At 37.7% G+C, this 22,012-nt stretch overlaps 1 protein-coding gene across 2 annotated transcripts in view; it reads right to left on the bottom strand.

The window, feature by feature from the left end:
- LOC127646949 (protein TANC1-like) overlaps window positions 1-22,012 on the bottom strand; it is a 117,836-nt gene that overhangs the window by 76,543 nt on the left and 19,281 nt on the right. Inside the window, exons 3-4 of one of the 2 annotated variants that reach the window (XM_052130942.1) lie at window positions 10,732-10,953; window positions 4,929-5,021 (exon numbers count right to left, since the gene is read on the bottom strand). In XM_052130942.1, coding sequence (XP_051986902.1) covers window positions 4,929-5,021; window positions 10,732-10,953 — 315 coding nt within the window. Of the gene's footprint in view, window positions 1-4,928; window positions 5,022-5,111; window positions 5,228-10,731; window positions 10,954-22,012 lie in introns of those variants that run through there. The other variant, XM_052130943.1, reaches the window with a different exon arrangement.

Below are 22,012 nucleotides of genomic sequence, written 5' to 3'. Positions count from 1 at the left end.
GTATTCTGCTAACACACAATTAAAGAACAACAGCAAAACATTTCACCCCTAAATGTCAAACGTAGCCTTCCCGAAATCAGCAGCTCTGTCCTTAATTATAATGCCATTTTAAAATTAACATTTGTTGTATGTTTTTGCTGTTCTTGCTAATCCAGTAGCTTAGTCTTTTTTTGTAAAAAAAAAAAAATAGGTGTTTATATGCCAGATTCATTTAAGATACTTTCAGATCAGTTTAGAGAAAGAGCTGTAGCCTTTCCATGTCTGGCGATAGCACTTAATAAAAAAGTCAAACTTTGATTAAGGGTTTTTGTACAACTTTTGAAATGATCTCACACATGGGTAATAACAGGATATATATCTTGTTGCTCGATTGTTGATGTTTTCAGTGAACTCCAAAAAAGTTCAAATTAAACCTTTCCTACAACGCTGATAATAACTTCACCCATCTATAGCACTGCATAATTTAATTTATTAATTTGATTTAAGTGAGAACATGTGGCATTGTGTAATGTAGTTGCAAAAACCAGTGATTAATTCAATAAATCACAAGTGACATTAATCGTATTCTTATTTGTGTATTTATATAAAGCGTTCACAACTCCATGCTAGCATAACTGCGTAACTAATAATTGCTTTAGCCAATACACACTTGCCATTGAAAGCAGGCCCCATTAAACTTTATTACATTTGCTTTGGCCAACCGTCTATTACAGACAACCATGGCAACTGGCATAATTTAACCTGGCCGAGTCTGGTGATTTTCTTCGGTCAAACAAGTCAAAGTTTTTCCTGCAAAATGACATCTAAATTACAGCCCTGTCGATCCAAGGTTTATTTTTGCAACTAATGGCTGAAACACATGAAGCAGGGGTGAAAGCACAGATCAGGAAGGCAACGAGCAGCAGTGTGGTGTAAACGGAGGGATGCAGTTCTGTATTATCGGCCAGTAATGAGAGATCTGTGCTGGGTAAATCATTAGTGCTCATTAGAATTGAATCCTGGAGATTATGCTCTGAAGAGATCAGCGGAAAATGCTAGTCATGGCTCACAGCGAACAGACACAATGTTGCCATAGAGATTTGTAAGCTCCATCCAAACGAAAAGCTGAGGCTCTAATATTCCTAAATGCCTGAGCTCAACATTAGTACACACTATAGGCCTTGTCTTTTAGGATGCGTCTAGGGCACAAATAATTTTTAAGGGACAAAAATCACAAATTCCAAATACAAATTCAACTGTATATGCAACTTTCCTAAAATGTATTTAGCTATGCACGCTCAATTTCACAACATGTATCTTAATGCGATTGATAATAAAGCAAAAATATAAGTTGCATTCTCAGCACTGCCTCAAGGGGCACTATAGCAGTATTTGTGTCATCGGTCAATGGCAGAGACATTCGAAGATGCACAGATCTATCAGCCAAACATTGGTATCGGCAATTATCTGCACTAATATTGGTATTGGCAATTATCTGCACTATTAGACATTGGCAAATTGCTTAAAAACAGCCAATAATCAGGAACTATTAATTTCTGTCAAAATGGGTGGATAAATGAGTCTGAAAATGTGCCTGTCTCTTGTGAGGAATGACTTTGAATTGGGTAACAATGACAGAAGAGTTGCAATTTGCAAGCTTTTTACTGCTAGGATTTCACAGGGTGGAACTACTGTTAAAAATGTTAACAACTAATTTGATTACTCACCTTAAAGATCAATGCAGCTAGGCATATGACAAGTTTGTTAAAAGTTAAAGTGGAGGCTGCTTACATAATAAGGGAGAAGCTTTATAAATTCAGAATTCAGTTAATGTCATTAAAAAAATTAAGAATTCTTACCAGTTTATAGTGAGCCTAACAAGAAACTATTCAGAATGCAGTTATTGGGAGTTAAGAATGTTAACGTGAGATCAAAATGTGTTTTTTGTTTCAGTGTTTTGGTTATAAATGATCAAAATTACTCTGAAATATGGAAGACATGTAGTGTCTCTAAGACATTAAGAATAAGTTATTGATTACATTTCTTTCAAAGTTGTATAATTAATAAATATATTATTATTAATAATATTATTAATAAATAAGTGATTTGAAACAAGGTAGCATAAAAAAATAGGAAGAACTAACTATCGGTATTTGCAGATTTTGTTCTATATAGCTGCATATCAGTATCGACACACACATTTTGTATCTGTGCATCTCTACTTTGAAGGTCATTCTATTGCTCCCCTAGAGTCCTGGATTTTGTTACCAGTGTCACAAGAACTATGTATAATGGAACTCTTGCACTTGCAATGCATGCCAAGCATTTGTGCCTAGTTTACAAAGGAAGATCTAATCCCAACGATCTGGCTGACTCTTAAAACTACACAAGTAACCTTACACTCACCCTTCTACTTATAGAGAAAGCACAGTATTACAGATAAAAATGCCCATTATTTCTGTGAAACAATCCAATTCACCAGACGTAATTACATCATAGGATGAAATCATTACATTTTATAAAGCACTTTGCGCAATCAGAGGTGGATGTCCTGGTTGCTGTAATGACATCACAAGGTTGTTTTTTTGTACTTTCAGGAAACAATAAGTAGGCACAAGAAGACAGTAATTGCGGGAAGAGTCAGACTCTAATGTACTTCAGAGTCATCTGTTTGTAAGTCAAAGGATGGGTGTGTGGCATGTATGTCTGAAGCCTGACATACTCAATATCCCATGATTCTCAGCTCTTTGATTTGTAAAGAAAATCAATAGGTGCTTTTCCACTATCATGAAAGTGAGGCAGGGATATCAACTGGTCACCCAGGGCCAATAGACTTGGTCGCGAGACCAAAATCTGAATTACCACCACTGAGCTAAAAGCTAAGAGCGCTGCCTGCCCTTAATACGACGCCCTGGTGACAACGTCACACACCCTGCCCATTTCATAAGCAAGAGGGAAACCTAAGCTGAGGTTTAAGACTCTGGAGACTAGCTAGCCCTGAAAATGAACATGGATTTGTGCGGTGCCCGCAACTGTTTGATATTTTCTCGTACTTGAACTGTTGTGTGCTGGATACACAACTTGGTAAGTTCAGCGACAATATAATTAATCACGTCATCAATCTGACATTTCACATTTTAATTAGCCCAAATATACAAAAGAGTCCTACATTTTATCTTCTGACCAGTACTGATGATTCTCCATTATCTGTTAATCTTTTGAGGTAAGCTGGTATATAGGTATGAAAAATATGGAAATTAGTATCTTGGTGTTGAAACCTCTGTCCTGACTCAGCAAAACTTTGCATTTGACATTGACTCCACCTCAATCCCGTTGGCCTTCTTTGGGCCAAGAGTAATCGGCGGGTCAAAGGTACTTGGCTGGTGGCCCAGAGGAAGCCCTGAGGAGGCACGATGAAGCCCCAGAATTGACAGTGGGAATGCAATTGGCCCTGGGACGCACTAGCACACCCTCGTTTGACCCGATAGTGGAAATGCGGCTATTGATAAATGAGAGTCCATTTTGAGCCCAGCTTGAAGTCCACACAGGTGTGGAGGGTGATGGGGAGGAAAGTGCAAAAATGCGTGTCAGGACAATAACTAAGCTGTAATTCAGTGACATGTGGGCTGTTGTCACTGACTTTGAGATAATGCATCTGCATGTACTGCAAGATCAGCTGGAGTGGTGCACTACATGTGGTCACTCAAGATTTGCACTAGAGATCATTAAATGGGGGAGGTGTGACTGACTACTTCATAATTTATTAATCATTTGAAGAAATGCCAACATTTGTAGACCTAAAAATTTATGAACTGCCAAAGCAGGCATAATGGTTGGCTGAAATAGATCAGAGGTGTCTTGGGACTTCTCCCAAGGCCCAAAACAACACAAAAAGACACTTTGAGGACATTTATTCATGTGTACACATGTGCCTGCATGATTGTGTGTGATTACAAGTACTGTGTGTTTGTGCATCCATAAAAGTAAAAACAACTAGACAAAGGTTTTGAAATGGCAACATTTGTGTGTGGGTTTGTTCTTGTACACTGTAAACCTTAAAAAAGTTGTCATTACTGGACATATCAAATTGTTTTTTTTTTTCCTCCCCAATTTGGAATAATCAATTCCCAATGCGCTCCAAGTCCTCGTTGTGGCGTAGTGGCTCGCCTCGATCTGGCTGGCAGAGAACAAATCTCAGTTGCCTCCACATCTGAGACCGTCAATCCGCACATCTTATCACGTGGCTTGTTGAGCGAGCTACCACTGAGACCTAGCGTGTGTGGAGGCTTCACGTTATTCTCCAGCATCCATTATTCTCATCGGACACCACTGTATGTCCATGTCGATTACAATGTCTGCACTTGTAAGCATGCATACATACATTTAATAGAAGTAATTTGTGAATGCTGTATCTTGCAGCCCTACAGACTCCATACATTACAAAAAAAAAAAAAAGTTACATTTATCTATGGAGTTCTGCTATCTTATCTGGTTAGCACAGAATCACATCACCAGAAATGACCGATAAAGCAAATCAAAAAGCACTTTTTAAAAATTAACATACAAACACACAGCTCAGCATTACACAGAGAAAATTTGTGTAATTCAAGCAAGAGAAAAGAGGTAAATAGAAGACACTAAATAAGAGACAGAGATATTGTAAGAGACAGACAGAGAAAAGAGAGAGCAGAAGAGGAGGAATGCAGTTTAATGGCTGGATTTACTGAACCCTCTCAGCTGTAAATTCATACCATTCCCCACACCTCTCTAAAAACACCATCCTTCAGTTAACAACAGAGGCATATCTCATTTAAAGATCAATGAATAAGACACACTTACACACATAAAAATCACTGAATAAACAGATATACACTATCTATATAGACACACTAAATTAAAAGTATAAAGAACTCAATTGAAGGAAATCAGATGCACACAGAATTTCTCACCAGTATTGTTCTTCTTCCTGTTCTTCAGAGCAAAAGAGATGGGATCTCCAAGAACATGAGGATTCTCCACATATTTAGGTGTCCTGACTGAACCTGCAGACAGAGAGAAAATGAGAAAAAGACCGGAGCAGAGCGAGAGAGGGAGGAGAGGAGAGAGACAGAATGAGAGAGAATGACACATACACAGACAGTTAAGTCTTTCCAGATGGGATTGCGAGGTTGGCAATCTGAATCTCCGGGCAGAGTTGCGCGTGGATCTGTGTGTGTGAGATTGGAGCGATCAGCTGTCTTGTACTCCCAGAGAGATTCCAGTATAAACAAGGAGTCTGTGGTTGTGTGTCTGTAATGAATTTAATCTCCTGGAGCGGTTCCTCCTGCTCTCACTGAGTCACAGTCAACAAAGCTTTATTGGCATGATTGTTAACATTTACAATAGTGCCAAAGTGTATGAAGTAGTACAGAAATAAAAATTGTGAAGTAAATAAAGAAATTATGGGGAAAATAAAAGGACTACATGGCAAAAAAGTACACACATACACACAGTCTAATTCCCCGTTTCCGAATATGCATACTTTCTCTGCAACACGGTATGCAAAACGCAGTATGTCAAATAGGAGTAGGATGTCCATACACTAACAACAAATAACGCGAACAATACCTGGATGACCTACTCAGGATTCCCACCTTTTTGACCAATGCAATTCCACGGCCATGAGTTTTTCATGACTTTTCCAGTAGTTTGTGATTACTGGAAACTTGATTTAAAACAATTTTGATTCAGACTGATTTGCTAATGAATCATTTAGACAAATATGGCTGTGGCTTTGGCTGTGGCTTGTGAGCGACTGTGGCTTGTGAGCAAGTTCTACTCTACACAAGTTCTAGCCAAGAACAATTTTTAGGTGATGAAATATTAAATAGTGTTACTAGAAAGTTATCCAACAAGGACTGTAATATAATTAGTGTACAGGACAATGCTTTGGAATGAACGTGCATGCTACAAGTAACAAAAAAATGTCAACAGACAAATGTCTCATTATTAAAGAGATTTAATATTATCTCACCATTTACTCACTTTCATGCTATATACAGCCATGGCCAAAAGTATTGGCAATGACATAAATGTTGTGTTTTGCAAAGTTTTCTGCTTCATTTGTTGTGGTGTTGATTCACATTGTTTCCAGTTTATTGTGCAGAGTGATCAGATGCATTTTAAATAATTGCGAAAAGCTTAATTGTCCAAAAAAAATAACTATCACAAAAACTCAAATTTTACTGTTTTTTGGCAATAGCACAATATGACCAGCTAACATCATTTCACTAATCATATCAGCAGCACCTGGGAAAGTGTGTGAGTACTATTCAGGTGAAATCCCTCTATCATTCTGATTGGATTATAAGAGTAGACTGATTGCTATAAAAGCAAGGAAGAAGTGCTTCCAATCATTGTGTTCTTGTTAGCAATGGTTACCTCTAAAGGAAGACGTGCAAGTCATCATCACTTTGCATCAAAATGGCCTCACATGCAAGGAAATTGCTGCAAAGAATATTGCACCTGAAAGAACCATTTGCCGGATCATCAAGAACTTCAAGGAGAGAGGTACAGCTGCAGTGAAGAAGGCTTCAGGATGTCCCAGAGTGTCCAGCAAATGCACGGACTGTCTCCTCCTGAGGAGTCAGCTATGGAATCGTGTCACCACCAGTGCAGAACTTGCTACATTTTGGCAGCAGGTTGGTGTGAGTGCATATGCACACACAGTGAGGTGAAATATAAAAGAAGCCACTTCTCTTCAAGAAAAACATCAAGGACAGACTGAAATTCTGCAGGAAGTACAAGGATTGGACAGCAGAAGACTGGTGCAAGTTATTTTCCGACTGTTTGGGACATCTGGAAAATCGATAGTCCGGAGAAGAAAAGGTGACTGCTACCATGAGTCCTGTGTCGTGCCAACAGTGAAGCATCCTGAGACCATCCATGTGTGAGGTTGCTTTTCATCCAAGGGAGTGGGCTCTCTCACAATTCTGCCCAAAAACACTGCCACGAATAAAGTATAGTATCATAACGTCCTGCAAGAGCAACTTCTCCTAACGATCCAGGAGCAATTTGGTGATGATCCGTGCATTTTCCAGCATGATGGAGCACCATGTCACAAGGCAAGAGTGATAATGAAGTGGCTCGAGATCATTACATTGAAATTTTGGATCCATGGCAACCCCAGGCAACTCCCCGGATCTTAATCCCATAGAGAACCTGTGATCAGTCCTCAAAATGCGAGTGGACAGAAGCCCACAAATTGTGATCAACTCGGAGCACAAATAAGGCAAAAATGGATCGCCATCAGACAGGATTTGCCCCATAAGCTGATATCCAGCATGCCAGAGCAAATTGCAGAGGTTATGAAGAACAAGGTCAACATTGTAAATATTGACTCTTTGCATATATTGAATGTTTTTGCCAATAAAAGCCTTTAAAACTTATGAAATGCTTATCATTGTTTTTCAATATACCATAGAAATATGTGAAAAAATTATCTACAAATACTGAAGCAGCAAACTTTGCAAAACACAAAATGTTGTGTCACTGCCAAGACTTTTGGCTATGGCTGTACATTTCTCAGATGTGTAGGACTTTCTTTTATTCTGCTGAACACAAACAAAGATTTTTAGACGAATATTTCAGATCTGTTGGTCCATACAATGCAAGTGAATGGTGGCCAGACATTTCAAGCTCCAAAAATCACATAAAGGCAGCATAAAAGTAATCTATAAGACTCCAATGGTTAATTCTATGTCTTCAGAAGTGATATGATATGTGTGAATGAGAAACAAATCAATATTTAAGTCTTTTTTTACAATAAATATCTACTTTAAGTTTTTGAAAGTAAAAGTGGAGATTTATAGTAAAAAAAAACAATTAAAATATTGATCTGTTTCTCACCTAAAATATTTGCATCGCTTCAGAAGACACATATTAAACAACTGGAGTTATATGGATAATTTTTATGTTGCATGTATGTGATTTTTGGAGCTTCAAAAGGTCTGGTCAACATTCACATGCATTGTATGGACCTACAGAGCCAAAATATTCTTCTAAAAATCTTTGTTTGTGTCCAGCAGAAGAAAGAATGTCATACACATCTGAGATGGCATAAAAGTTAGTTAATGATGAGAAAATTTTCAGTTTTGGGTGAACTATCCCTTTAAAATCAGCATGAAATTCCATTTATATTTTAATGCCATGTGTTTGAGGGATACTGGATATTTAATGAGAAAATGTGTCATTTTATCCATCTGGATATGACTGGCTCATGAAAAGATGTCTCCATGACATGTAGTTGTAGGGGAGGGGTTGACAAATAAGAAGACAATAAGAAGTGATGTCTGCCGAAAAAGTAATTTCAAATGTTCTTTAAGTTCTTACAATTTGATGAAAGATTCCAAAAACCGCGTTTTTCTTTGGAATAACATGCACCAATGAATCATGCACAGTAAGACCAGAAATGTGTATTAAGAAAGTAAATGGGGTAAATATTTATTTCATGTTGACTTCAAGAGTTAAAATATGGTATGTACTGCCACCTACAGGAACAGAAATGGAATTGCAGGCACAAGAATGCTGCAACCAACTAACAATCTTTCTGACATGGGAAGTGCTTTCAGCAGGAGTGAATAGATTAAACGTCTGTGAAAAGTACCCTTTTAAAAGCATTGGGAAGGTTAATGATGGGTTAGAAAATGTGTATCTTTTCAAATAGACTTAAATGAGATTCTGAATGTTGCAAATTGTTTCTTAAACATTAGAATAGATGTAAAAATAAATAAATAAATGAATCATGCTGCTTTATGGGTACATTTGTGGCATTCCTCAGTGTTTAAAGAAAATGCTGGTTTCTGTAGATGGTTCTGGTTAAGTACAGTTAATTCAGAAGCGCACAGAGCTGACATGGGTCTAGTCACAACCTGAGGTGCAAGACTGTGGGAAGAACAATCACTAAACGTAGCCAGAGTGTTTTGGCCAAATAGTGTGTGTTTCTCTTTCTGTGTGATTGGCAGCTCTTTGCTCAGTTCTCAGACTGAACCACAGCACAGAGTTAGCAATGCCACAATGATACTGTTGTGCATAAAACTGTAAGATATGTTATAATATTGGAATGATTATAAGCTATGTAATTATTGATACATTCTCAAAACATCAGTTTTGGTTAAAAACCTACTACCACCTATCTTGACAGCAATACATTTTTGGCAACAGTCTTGTATTGTACAATGAAGTTGCATTCCAATTTGTATACTACCTGTCCTGTATAGTATAATATTACAATCAGTGAATCTCATTTCATAGTGTGTTCAAAACAGAATGCCAAATACGCCCAGATGGTCTACTATTTCTGGTGGATTTTTCACGTATGCATTGGTGGATCCTTTTTTGGCACATATAGCACACAATCCCTTGTGCAACTGAATATGAGCAGTTTGTGAAGGTTGTATACAAGCAATAAGCATGTTGGGATGCAGCTTGGGTTTCGACTTCTTCAGAGTGCTTAAATGGCTCTTCAGCATTATGGAATATTTATGCCATATGACCAATAGGCGGTGATACCCAAGCATAGGTGTGCACTTACACAATCACATCTAACAACAACTTAAATGAGTGGATCAAAGCAGCAGTGTCCTCTAGCAGAAGTTCCCAACCCTGGTCCTTGGGTACCCCCAACACTGCACATGTTGGATGTCTCCCTTATTTGACACACAAGCAGATGAGTTGAATCGGGTGTGTTATATAAGGGAGACATCAAAAATGTGTAGAGTTGGAGGTACTCCAGCACTAGTCTTGGGTTGGGATGGCCAACCTATCTTTCGAAGGACTTTGCGTTTGCTCACCTAAAATCAATGAAGAGACGTTTGGCCACCAGAACAAACAAGTAGGCTTTTGGCACACAACATTTCAAGCTACTGACATGATGCCACAGCACCGTTGAGTGAGTTGTGATTGTCTTATTTTAAAAAGTGTACAGAGATTCTCTCTAAACGTGCATGGAGTAGAGGGAGGTGGAAGTGCTGAAATAAAGGCATGGGCAAGATAGACAGTCTGACTCATCTGAGCAACAAATCAGAACACTTGTCTCAGCTGAGATAGGATATTTGCTAACCAATCATACTTTACGTTTCAGTAAAGGGCAGGACATTTCTAGCGTCTACACTGAAATGCAGAGTCATCATAATTTGCACTATAAACTTACTTTGATGCTAAACGTGAACATATTTAGGCATTTAAATTCAACTTCAGCAATTAAACTTACTGACTACACTCACGCAAGTTTTGAATAATCTTTGCATATACTGGCTAATTGTCTGGTAATTATATCTAATGTCATTCTTTTTTTCTACCTTTTACTTCAGTCAGTTGAGCCTTTATAATTGTGAGATTAAATAATTAAAATGTATATTTCTTAATAAGAAAACTATTTCACTACACTAAACTCAGATTAGCATATCAGAGTACACGAAAAAATAAAACAAATAACCATTCATTCTCATTTATAAAATAAGTTAACATTACTACACTCACATAAGCTAATTAACAACTCTCAATTTTAATTCTAATTTAAAAAAAACATTTATTAAAGCCTATTATTTTAATAGGTATTTAACATCAAGTTAACATAAGGGTGTGTGTGTGTGTTGTTTTCCTTTTAGTGAGTGGTAGGGGATAACTGCCCACCTCTTCAGTCCCCATTACACCACTGGACCTGTAAATGTAAAAGAGAATGCATATACTGTATAGTTAGGTGGTGCCTTGTACCTGGGGATTTGTCAGGTCGCACAGGCAACACATAGGGCTGGTGGGGAGGGAGCAGAGGGGAGGAAGGGAGGGAAACGGACACTCCTCTGGTTAAACTCGGCCTCAGTACCTCCTCTGCAGGATACAGCTGCACTGGGAGAGGCCCACTGCCATGATTCTGAAGAACCATGAACCCCTGTTCCTGAACTCTGTGATGTAAACCGGAACTCAGAGATTGATTTCCTAGAGAAGACAAGAGAGAGAGAAAAAGAGAGGCAGAGATGGAAATTATTCATTTGTTTTCCCCACCTTTTGAATGCTTTAAAATCGTATTTTTCATATAAAAAAATAAACAACCAGGTGCGATGAGTCAGGTTTACAGTATCAAGCAATTAGTTTGTCCACACTTAAAAAAACTGCATAATGCAAAACACAAACACTTTGGACTAATGAGATTTAATTGCGAGTGTGGCTACACAGTGTGACACTGCAGAAATAGAAAAGGAAACAACAAAATGTACCATCACCCACTGCTTGACTTGGTTGCAGTTGGTTAGATCAAAAACTCAGATTTACATTGAAGAGATTGCGGCTTTATTGTTTGGACATGTTAGAACATTTTATCGTTGTCACGCCTAATTAGAACATTGTGTGCCATAGGGCTTGGCATCGACCAACCGACGATTTAATATAGCGCAATGCATCACAACATCACAAAATAATAATTTGATCACTATCAAAACTGCAGCAAACTTGTGAGAGAGAACAAGAATGTCCACAAGAGAAAGTGAATATGCAAGTACAGTTTGAATCGCTTTTGCGCCTCATATGCCTAGTTTCCATCCACCTTTTGCGCTATTTTGTTATCGCCAAAGTAAAAATACGATAAAATTGTGACATTTTCCACCTTCTGCCAGTTTCCATTCAAATGACCTTTTAATTGATAAAAAGGGTGTGAGTGATGACATCATGCCTTAAAAAAAAACTGTGTTGCATAAGTTTTGGTTTAGCGCAAAATAAATCTGCCTTTCAGCCGTTTCCATTCAGAAATGTGTGTTTATCGCCAATTCGCCTCCCAGATGTCCCTAATTTTTTTCCTCCTACGTTTTGGTAAAATGGGAAGAGTATGGAGACAATTCATTCAAATTAACCAGTTTACTATCATTTTAATTTCACAAATAAAAGCAATCAGAAGAGGAGGAATTGCAATCAAAAGGGAGCAGTTGCCCTTCTGATAGGACTGTAATATTGGTCCTGATGTTGCACCTATCGCAGGTTGGCACTGGTTCGTCATGGCCCTGTTCAAGCTGGCAACCTGCACCAAGTAGTGGCGGAAACTTTCAGTCTCAGTATAAGGACCATCAATTGATGTGTATATATGCTGTGTGCACAGCTATTAAAAAAAAACTATGCAGTGTTATATCAGGGTATACATATATGTTCAAAATATTGGATACCAGGAATGTTTCTAATCAAAAGTATCGGCATCACAACTGCATTATGTCCCGCGTATTTCTCCAGCAACCTTTAATAACCAACTGAACTTGATTATCATCTAAAATGTATTCTGAAGAAGCAGTAAATGTGATCCGAGGTAAAGATGGTTAGATTTTAAGTATTTATACATTTTAAAATGTTCAAAAGCTCCTTTTCTGAAAGTGAACTCGGCACTGGACAAATAGTTCTGATAGTTTTTAGTCTTGAAAAACATGCAGAACATTCTGAGAATGTCATTCAGCTGACTTTATTAATCTACAGAACAGGGTAAAGCTAATTTAAGTTTGAGAAAAGAAAAGGCATATATTAGGTCTAAAAAAAATATTTTTTCTCGTTTCGTAAATCATTTTTTTAATTTATGCTTTTTTGGTTTGGTCATTTATTTTATTTAATACAGGGGATTTTGCCGGCATTTTTTCAAAAGTAGACTAAACAATAATTTAATAGAATTGGGCTATAAGTGTTTCACCTAGTATTGTGTATTTACTGTTAATTTATAACATCTTTATGCACAAAAATGATATGTTTTTTGGGCTAATTTCATGACTGCTGTCTTTTTATTTGAATGGTGTGGAAAAGAAACTTTAATAAATAAATTAAATGGCCATTCATTTGTTCAATGTGCACGAGATATGTGCCATGTGTTGGCACTACTGGATTGCAGATCGGCTCTATATGCCGTAAAGATCAATCCATAATCACATACAATAAATTGGCTTTAAATACTGTCATAATGATTAACAGAGGCTAACGACTGGGGCACACTCTCATGTGACAAAATGTTTGCGTTAATGCCAATTTTATCGTCAAAAAGTGTTTCCAAATCATTTTTTCACAACATTTGATGTATCGACAGATTTTATGCGCTCGAGTTAAACTGAAAAATATTATGTCGACATTATGTCGACATAATGTGCGTTTCCATCTGCTGTATTTTGATGCGCTAAAACATTTTTTGCAAAAAAAATCCTTGGATGGAAACGTTGTTAGTGAAACATCTCTGACCGCACTGAAAACCGTCACTCTCAAAGCTTGCACACAGCCTGATTCCTTATTATTGAATTGTTGGACATGATACGAATACAAACCCAATGATTACAAATACTGATACAGGGACCTTAAGTATCAATACAATATCATGACAAAGTGTATCGTGATATATCGATATGATTGTATCGGCACAGCCCTAGTGTCCCAGGTTTGACGTGACAAGTTTCCACCATCAAATGATTTGCCTGTCCACACTGAAAGTGAAAATGCTTATAATAAAAAGGCAATGAGAACATACAGATACAGCCTATGACAACGTATGTTTTGTCATGTGCATTCACTAAACCAATCAGGTACTGCATCTCTTCTGGTTGCGTCATATCTCTTGCATATTTCAGGTTGTTTCACACCAAAACCTATCGTATGCCTTCAGAATACTTGGGATATACAGTAACGCAGGTTGCATGTGCCACGTTTAAGGGTCATGAAACCCTAAAACTAATTTTTTGAGATGTGGACCAATATGTACAGGTTACGTCATCATGACAATGGAGTTGAAATACTGGATAACTTGCTACAGACAAGGTTAGTAGGCAATTTTAATCACACTAGAGTAATGTTAAAACATATAATGCTTTAGTGTTGTGGTAATACTTTAAAAAGCAGGGAGTACTTAACGTTTTGTGTATCGGACCGGTTTACTTTCATTGTATGTGCTAAAGAGGGATGAGTCAAAATTATTTTCTATGGCAAATCAACATTATGGCACAAATGCTGTCAAAAGAGTTTAACTTGTTTTAAACCCAAAACACTCCTTCTGAATTAAATGTAAAGTCTCAAATCAGTGCTTGTTTTAATAATGTCTGCTCTGAGTGCTGTGCAAACATCATACTCAAATGTTTCAACAAAACATCCCAATGTTTTTGCAGATTTGCAAACCATTCTATTATCTTCACTTTTCAAACTTTTGTCCCATGATTAATATACAGCCAAAAATTATTTTTGTTTTCATCTCCACACATAATGTGAGGTTTAGCTGCCATCTCTGTTGTGTGTTTTTGGAAGTAGCTCTTGACCATATTTTACCTCTTTCCACCCACAATACCTGTCCACACATTTACCTGCCATTTCATCATTTTTGAGTATGAGGAGTGAACACTTGGGTCTGAACTAGGAGGCTTTCATGACCCTTTAAGATACCTGAAGTCCTTTTTTGAGCCTTAAAGTGTTGAAATGACAGCACGTGATATTCACTAAAACATCATCTTCATCTCCTTCTGTACGTCCTACATAAGAATGAGAGTCATGCAGGTTTGGAACGACATGAGTGGGAGTAAATAGAGACAGATTTTTCATTTTTGGGTGAATGTTTTCTTTTAAAGTCTTGTTTAAATTAGATTCATGTACTGCACAAGAAGTGAACCTCTCACTATAAAAACAGCCCTTTCACCCTCTGCGTGCTATCCAGTTGGATGTCAGAAATCTACAGTAATTAGATATTGTTACTAATGTTTCTTTGTATCGGAGCCTTCAAAACCGCTGAAGAAACATACAAGCTGTTTCATGACCAACAGTAATACTATCCATCTTTCTCCAAATATAATAAGCTCTTACAAATAAATCTGAGAATAATTACAGTGCTTTTAATATACCAAAGAAAACGTACAGGGCTTGAAGTTCCTCTGTCTGCAAGAGGGTTTACTGTTTATGTTTAATGCCAAACCTGGTTCAAACAAAATGCAGACAGAAAGGCTGCTTTTTACTGGACAACCACAAAATATTATACGAGGAGGGCATCCCTGCGGTTATGCTAAAACATTATTGATGGACACACACGGGCACACTCACACATGTAAAAAATGGAACTACTGTGTGTGTGTACATGAGCACATGGTGAAAATAAAATCTGAAACTTCAGCTCTGTACAATAAGACATGGGGAGAAAAGTGATAAAAATGTAACTTGATGACATGAGATCAAAATTTCCCCTCCTGGATTCTAAAACTTAAAGTGACTCAGTAATAGAAATAAGGAGATTATTATGTTCTTGTCACGGCACAGTTCTCATGGTTATGTAGAGGTTTATAGACCCAAATATTATAGACTAACAAACATTTTCTGATTCTTTGACAAGCTGTAAACCACACAGAATTGGATGGTTAATTATTTATCAAAAGTAGACTGCTTTAATCATGGGATAGAATCTCAAATTAATCGTCTTGAAATGTAACTCAGTATATAGCCCTATATTTATTTTTTCCTTTCAAAATGCAGTGCATTCTGTTTTAATGCATTCAATGAATCTTTTAAAAGACAGAAAAAAAAATAGGTTTTATTGCAGTCGCGGCATTCTTTTCCGGCAGTGCTATTCATATTAACATTAATATATCATCGATGGTGCCTGAGCTTTGATTAAAACTATAGTGAATACAAGTAAAGTGGGACACTTTTCTTTTTGTAATGTTTCTTCTTACTTCCTCGGACAGTGTTGTGGATAACTTAACCATTTAAAATTATTGTGTGAAGGGTTTATCCATAGGGAATCAGATTTTAAAAAACAACATCAATGACAAATTATCAGAAAGTGGCTCACTTTACCTGTATTCCCCCATACAAAGGCTGCAAATTACGTCTCATCACTGTTTACATTTTATTCCATGCTAAAAAGTGATGTTTTTCACAAAAATACTATGAAATACTACTGCTATTTGACTGGTGTATAAAGGTTTCTCCAGGTTTCAGTGTTGAGACTTTAAGACGTTGGTCACAGTGTGGAAAATATGCCGACATGGCTTTCTTCTTCTCTTTTATTGCCGAATCGTGGTTGGCCGTCTCTTAATGCAGCCCAGCAAATTAAGTCTGACTAATGACATTCTACTCCAGAAAGCTGAAATAATTACAGCCCTGCATTCATAACACTGAGGCCTGACCAAAATACTAACCAGAGACTCCATTCATCAGACATCAAATATTTATCAGAATATAAATTCAGTCGAAATGAAGGTTTGGAGATGAACAGAGGCCATATTGAGGTCTGTATTTAGTCAGATGCGGAGAGACCAAAAAAAAAGACATGCTGCTGTAAATGGATTCTTAAGGTGTGTGTAGCATAACTCAGGTATGCTGACGATTTCATGAGTTTAGCATTGTCCTTAAGACACGGAGAAAGGCTGAACCGAAGTATGAATGAAGTGATGAATGCTAAATTTGTGGAGAAAATAAAAACAACACCGGGAAAATTTACAAAATGTGAGTGGTGGTGGTGTAGTGGGCTAAAGCACATAACTGTTAATCAGAAGGACGCTGGTTCGATCCCCACAGCCACCACAATTGTGTCCTTTTGCAAGGCACTTAACTCCAGGTTGCTCCGGGGGGGTTGTCCCTGTAATAAGGGCTCTGTAAGTCGCTTTGGATAAAAGCATCTGCCAAATGCATAAATGTAAATGGAAAACAGACAGGAGAGGTTAACAAGGACAGTACTGGAGAAGCATAGAGCATAAAGAAAATGTCTGTTTTATTTTTATTTTCCCTCAAAATCAACAAAATTGGGACAATTGGGCCCAATTTGGACATTTTCACTTAGGGGTGTACTCACTTTTGTTGCCAGCGGTTTATACATTAATGGCTGTATGTTGAGTTATTTTGAAGGGACAGCAAATTTACACTGTTATACAAGCTGTACACTCACTACTTTACATTGTAGCAAAGTGTAATTTCTTCAGTGTTGTCACATGAAAAGGTATAATCAAATATTTACAAACATGTGAGGGGTATACTGTATCTATATCATATATATATACACATACATACATACATACATACATACACTCTCATACATACTCTCACACACACACTCATACTCTCTCTCTCACACACTCATACTCTCTCTCTCTCTCTCTCTCTCTCTCACTCACACACACACACACACACACACACACACACACACACACACACAATTACAGATACAGTCATAAATTAAAGTCACCCTTTCGGAACACAATTTAATACAATTTTTCATAAATTCAATACAGCACAACAATTACTATGATGTGTACTTTTCGATTAAACTTCACAAATGTACTTTGCAATATATCATATATAATTAATATATAATTATTTTGCACATTATAATAGGCTACCTAGAATTGGGGGGAGGGGTTATATAAATGTCACAATGGGGGCCTGGGTAGCTCGGCGAGTATTTACGCTGACTACCACCCCTGGAGTCATGAGTTCGAATCCAGGGCACGCTGAGTGACTCCAGCCAGGTCTCCTAAGCAACCAAATTGGCCCAGTTGCTAGGAAGGGTAGAGTCACATGGGGTAACCTCCTCGTGGTCCCGATTAGTGGTTCTCGCTCTCAATGGGGCATGTGGCAAGTTGTGCATGGATCCACATGCGGAGTCTCCACGGTGTCATGCACAACGAACCATGAGATAAGATGCACAGATTGATGTCTCAGAAGCGGAGGCAACTAAGACTTGTCCTCCGCCACCCGGACTGAGGTAAGAAACTGCACCACTATGAGGACCTACTAAGTAGTGGGAATTGGGCATTCCAAATTTGGAGAAAATGGGATTTAAAAAAAAAATAATAATTATAATATTATATATACAGGTATATTTGCACAGTACTGTGCAAAAGTTTTAGTGCTTAATATGTTTCACAAAACATTTGTCTTAAGATGGTTATTTATATCTTCAGCTTTAGTGTGTCAATAGGAAAAATACATTTTGGACTCCCAAACATTACTTTTGTAAATAGAAAAGATTAGAATAGAAGAACAGGGTGCTCTGCAAGAGATGGCATTTCCCCCACTGCACATCGGGTCAGTCTGAGATTACATGAAGAGGCACAAGCAATTGAGACAGACAAAATAGATAGAAGGATTGTGGCAAATTCTCCAAAGAAGCAACAACCAACAAAAACTGTGTCCAGGTGTACCTAGGAGAATTGGGGAAAATGTGGCCACATCAAATATTGATTTATCTTTTTCACAAGTGCCTAAAATTTTTACACAGTACTGTGTATATATATATATATATATATATATATATATATATATATATATATATATATATATATATATATATATATATATATATATATATATAAATAAATGTCGCAATGCAAAATATGATTAACTTTTTTTACACAAGAGTAATGAGACATTTTTCCAAATTACAATAGTATTAATGCTTAGTTTTATGAATAATAATTTAAAATGTCACAATATAAATTCATAATCTATAGTGCTAAAATAGACTTCATATGCTTTATTCAAAAGATAATTTCTTCCTCCTTTGGCTTTTGGCTAGAAATATGGTCCAGACATTTTCTTGATAGATTTACCATTCTAATTCCTATTAGGTTTCTATGCAACCTCCTGGAAGAGCCACATATCTCTCGTTTTCATTATATCTGTCCATCTTCTTCACTTTCTCCATTTATTTTCAAACAGTATAATTCACATTCAGTAGCTTTGGTATTGTTGCTGGGCAGAGGGTTATTGTGAGGGATTAGTTTCTATCCCCTTCTCAGAAACATGTTTCTCTGGGAAGGGAAACGTAGTCTTTTGTTTCCTGGTAATTTTTCACATAGCTAATAGGAATTTACAAACCAAGTGTCCAGGTTAACACTGTTAAATGCAATGTATCAGTAAGTAATAAGTTTTTTTTGTAAATAAATAAAATCACAGATTAAATTCAGAGAAAGAAATGGTCGACAAGTGTATTGTGTCGACAGATCAAGATACCCACAAACACACATATGGACAATAACATCTTGGAGTTACGAGGCAGATAAAAGTCTGCAGTCCCCAATTTACGGCAAAATTAACTTTAACTGTTAAATGACTCAAGATCAGCATCTTTTTTTAAGTTAGTGTCAGTTTAACCATTTAATGATTTTTTTTTTTTTTTTAACAATTTCCTGTACCTTAACTACTCAATGTTGCATGGCGGAGGGCAGGGCCGGGTCGTGATTATACTATCTCTCTCTCCCGCACAATCCTCCGCAGTTGGCCTTTACCCCTCTCGGAGGCTTGATTAGCCTGATAAGCGACGGGTGTGTATAATCACGACCCAGCCCCGCCCTCCGCCTTACCACACCCTCCTTATGGCAGAATTCCAGCAACACTGCAGGAGGTTGTAGACCAGCATGTTCCTCCTCCAGAACTCATTCAATCAAGCATGTGCTGCTCATGTTTACCTGACACACGTGTCCCCACAGTATATCTGTCAGATTAGTCTGAAATACACATGGTGACCTATCACCGCTGGAACTACTTAAGCGTTTGAAAGAAAGTTCTCACGCTTGCTTGCAAATGCTCACGCACTTGCAAGCATGGCCAGCTGCATTTAAATTTTTCAGTCCCCATTCACTCTTACCGAATGGATAAGAGCAGCCAGGACATTCTACAAAATAAATCCTCCAGTGTTCCTTGAAAGAAAGTCCTACAGGTTCAAATAGTACAAGTGCGAGTACAGAATTTTAATTGAGGCAAACTATTTGTTTAACCCCAGGTTACTCCAGGTGGACTGTCCCAGTACAAAGTGTATTATATGTCAATTTGGATAAAAGCAACAGCTCAATGAAAAAGCAGTACTGTGCAAACTAAAACTGAATTTAAATTTAACATTGAAATCCAAATGTGTGTGTGTATTTGTAGATGATATAGAATAATCTTGTGTGTGTGTGTGTGTGTGTGTGTGTACAATCTGATTGTGTTAAATAACACAAGGAGCCACTGCTGAGTAAGGAGAAACTAGACACCAAAGCAGCTGAGATAATACACACATAACCCCACCCCCACCCAGCCACCCCACAAATGACCTCTACAGCCTCAGAACATAAACCTGACTCACAATGCAGATGGATCAACTTTCTGTAAGTGACTCTACTGCTAAATATTCATACCTGAGGACAGTAAACACTGTGCAGTTTTGGCTCATCTGTGGATCTTTCCCCAGTGATTTGGCATAATTACCAGTATACAGCACTCACGTCGAGCGATGTCTGCAAACAGTGCCCGTTTTGTAAAAGTTTTTTTGAACATCGCTGTTGTAATTGACTGCAAAATGAAAATGTTTCCAGACAGGAGACCTGAATAATGCAGGGGCTTCCCTATCAGTGGCTCATTTTCTCCACTTGCCATTTTCAGCAACACACAACCCTTGCAGAACAGTGATGTCATCAAGTTGACCCACGTGAAACATCGGTGGAGCGTATCCATTTACAGAGCCATACAAGTGCATTAGCAGAGGATGTAACTGTGCCTGTCTGTTTGATGCTTTGTTTTCTTCACCAAACCTTGTGTTCCAGATGAGTCAATAAACTTGATGTGAACCACAGTGTCAATGCTTACCGAACTGTACGAACCATTACAAAACCTAAAACACACAGTCGCTCTCTCTTACACACGCACATATTATAAATCAGCATCTCAGCACAGAGTCATGCTGTATATCACTCTGTGCTGTAATCCAGCATCAAACAGTCCCCCAGTTTTTATATCCAAGTCCTTCCTGATCTGACCTTTACAAGGCCTCAGTTCAAAGGCAGGAGAATACTTCAGTCTGACACTCTAAATGCAAAGGGTCAATCCATGAAAGCAAAAATCCCCACTTAAGTCTGTTTCTTGAGGATTAAAGAGCTCAATCTCACAACAAAAAGGGTTGAGAGAGAAAACAATAAGACTGAAAAAGAGCAACAAACAGAGACATCATTTCCAGATCAGTTTTTGGTGATCCAATCACAAGTGGTCAGCACCATATACAGGTGGAAACAGGGTTAAAAACATTTTGTTAGGGGAGCCTGGGTAGCTCAGCAAGCAAAGACGCTGACTACCACCCCTGGAAGTTCATGGATCTTCTTCAGTGTGTCTGATATCAACATGTAGTGACACAGATGAGAAGCACACACATCTGAAGCTCAGTTAATACAGGTATTCCACTAAAATAACTGAGAATTCTGCTCTAAATGTTATGTTTGTTGATGTACAGCAGGGATGACCAACCCTGCTCTTGGAGAGCTACCTTCCTGCAGAGTTTAGCTTCAACACACCTGCCTGTCATTTTCAAGTAATCCTAAAGACCTTGATAAGCTGGTTCAGGTGTGTTGGATTAGGGTTGGATCTAAACTCTGTAGGAAGGTAGCTCTCCAGGAGCAGGGTTGGTCACCCCTGATGTACAGTATGTTGTCATTAAATGAGACCCTCTACTCGAAATTAGATCACAAGTGGTCATGGTCATGTGTATTTTGTTGATTCATGTTTTTCATGTCTTTTATATTGAAAAGTTGATTTCCTGTTTCATGTCATGGATTCCTGGTCATGTGATGTACCGTTTTCCCTCAATGTTCATGTGTCTTGTTTTCATTGGTTCATTGTTTGATTATCTTGTTTAGAGTTTGGTTTATGTTCTCCCATGTCCAAGTATTTAAGCCCTCATGTTTTCCATTGTTGGTTGTCAGGTATTGTGTGTTTGGTAACGTGTTCATGTCAAGCCATGTTTATGTCAAGTCAAGTTCATGCTTGTTTCTCGTTTGTAGTTAGGGTTTTTTGGTTTTCACATTTATTAATAAATTTGAACTGCTCTGAGCTGAGGTGGTCTGAGGTCATTTGCAGAATTCTCATAGATGATACAATTAAGAAAGAGTGAGAACCCTTTACATACACGTGTTCCACGAGACTGCACACCTCCGAACAAACAGCGTGTCAGACATGCGCATAGACGGCTTTTCTGTCATCTGTTCTTAAAAATATAATCAATTGTGTTTCTTCAATCACGTGTCTGTGTCTAACAGCATTTCTTGTG

This window comes from Xyrauchen texanus, chromosome 7, assembly GCF_025860055.1.
Source record: "Xyrauchen texanus isolate HMW12.3.18 chromosome 7, RBS_HiC_50CHRs, whole genome shotgun sequence".
NCBI classification, from domain to species: Eukaryota; Metazoa; Chordata; class Actinopteri; order Cypriniformes; family Catostomidae; genus Xyrauchen; species Xyrauchen texanus.
Note: the sequence above shows the minus strand (reverse complement) of the source record. Positions and strands in the feature narration are given on the sequence as shown.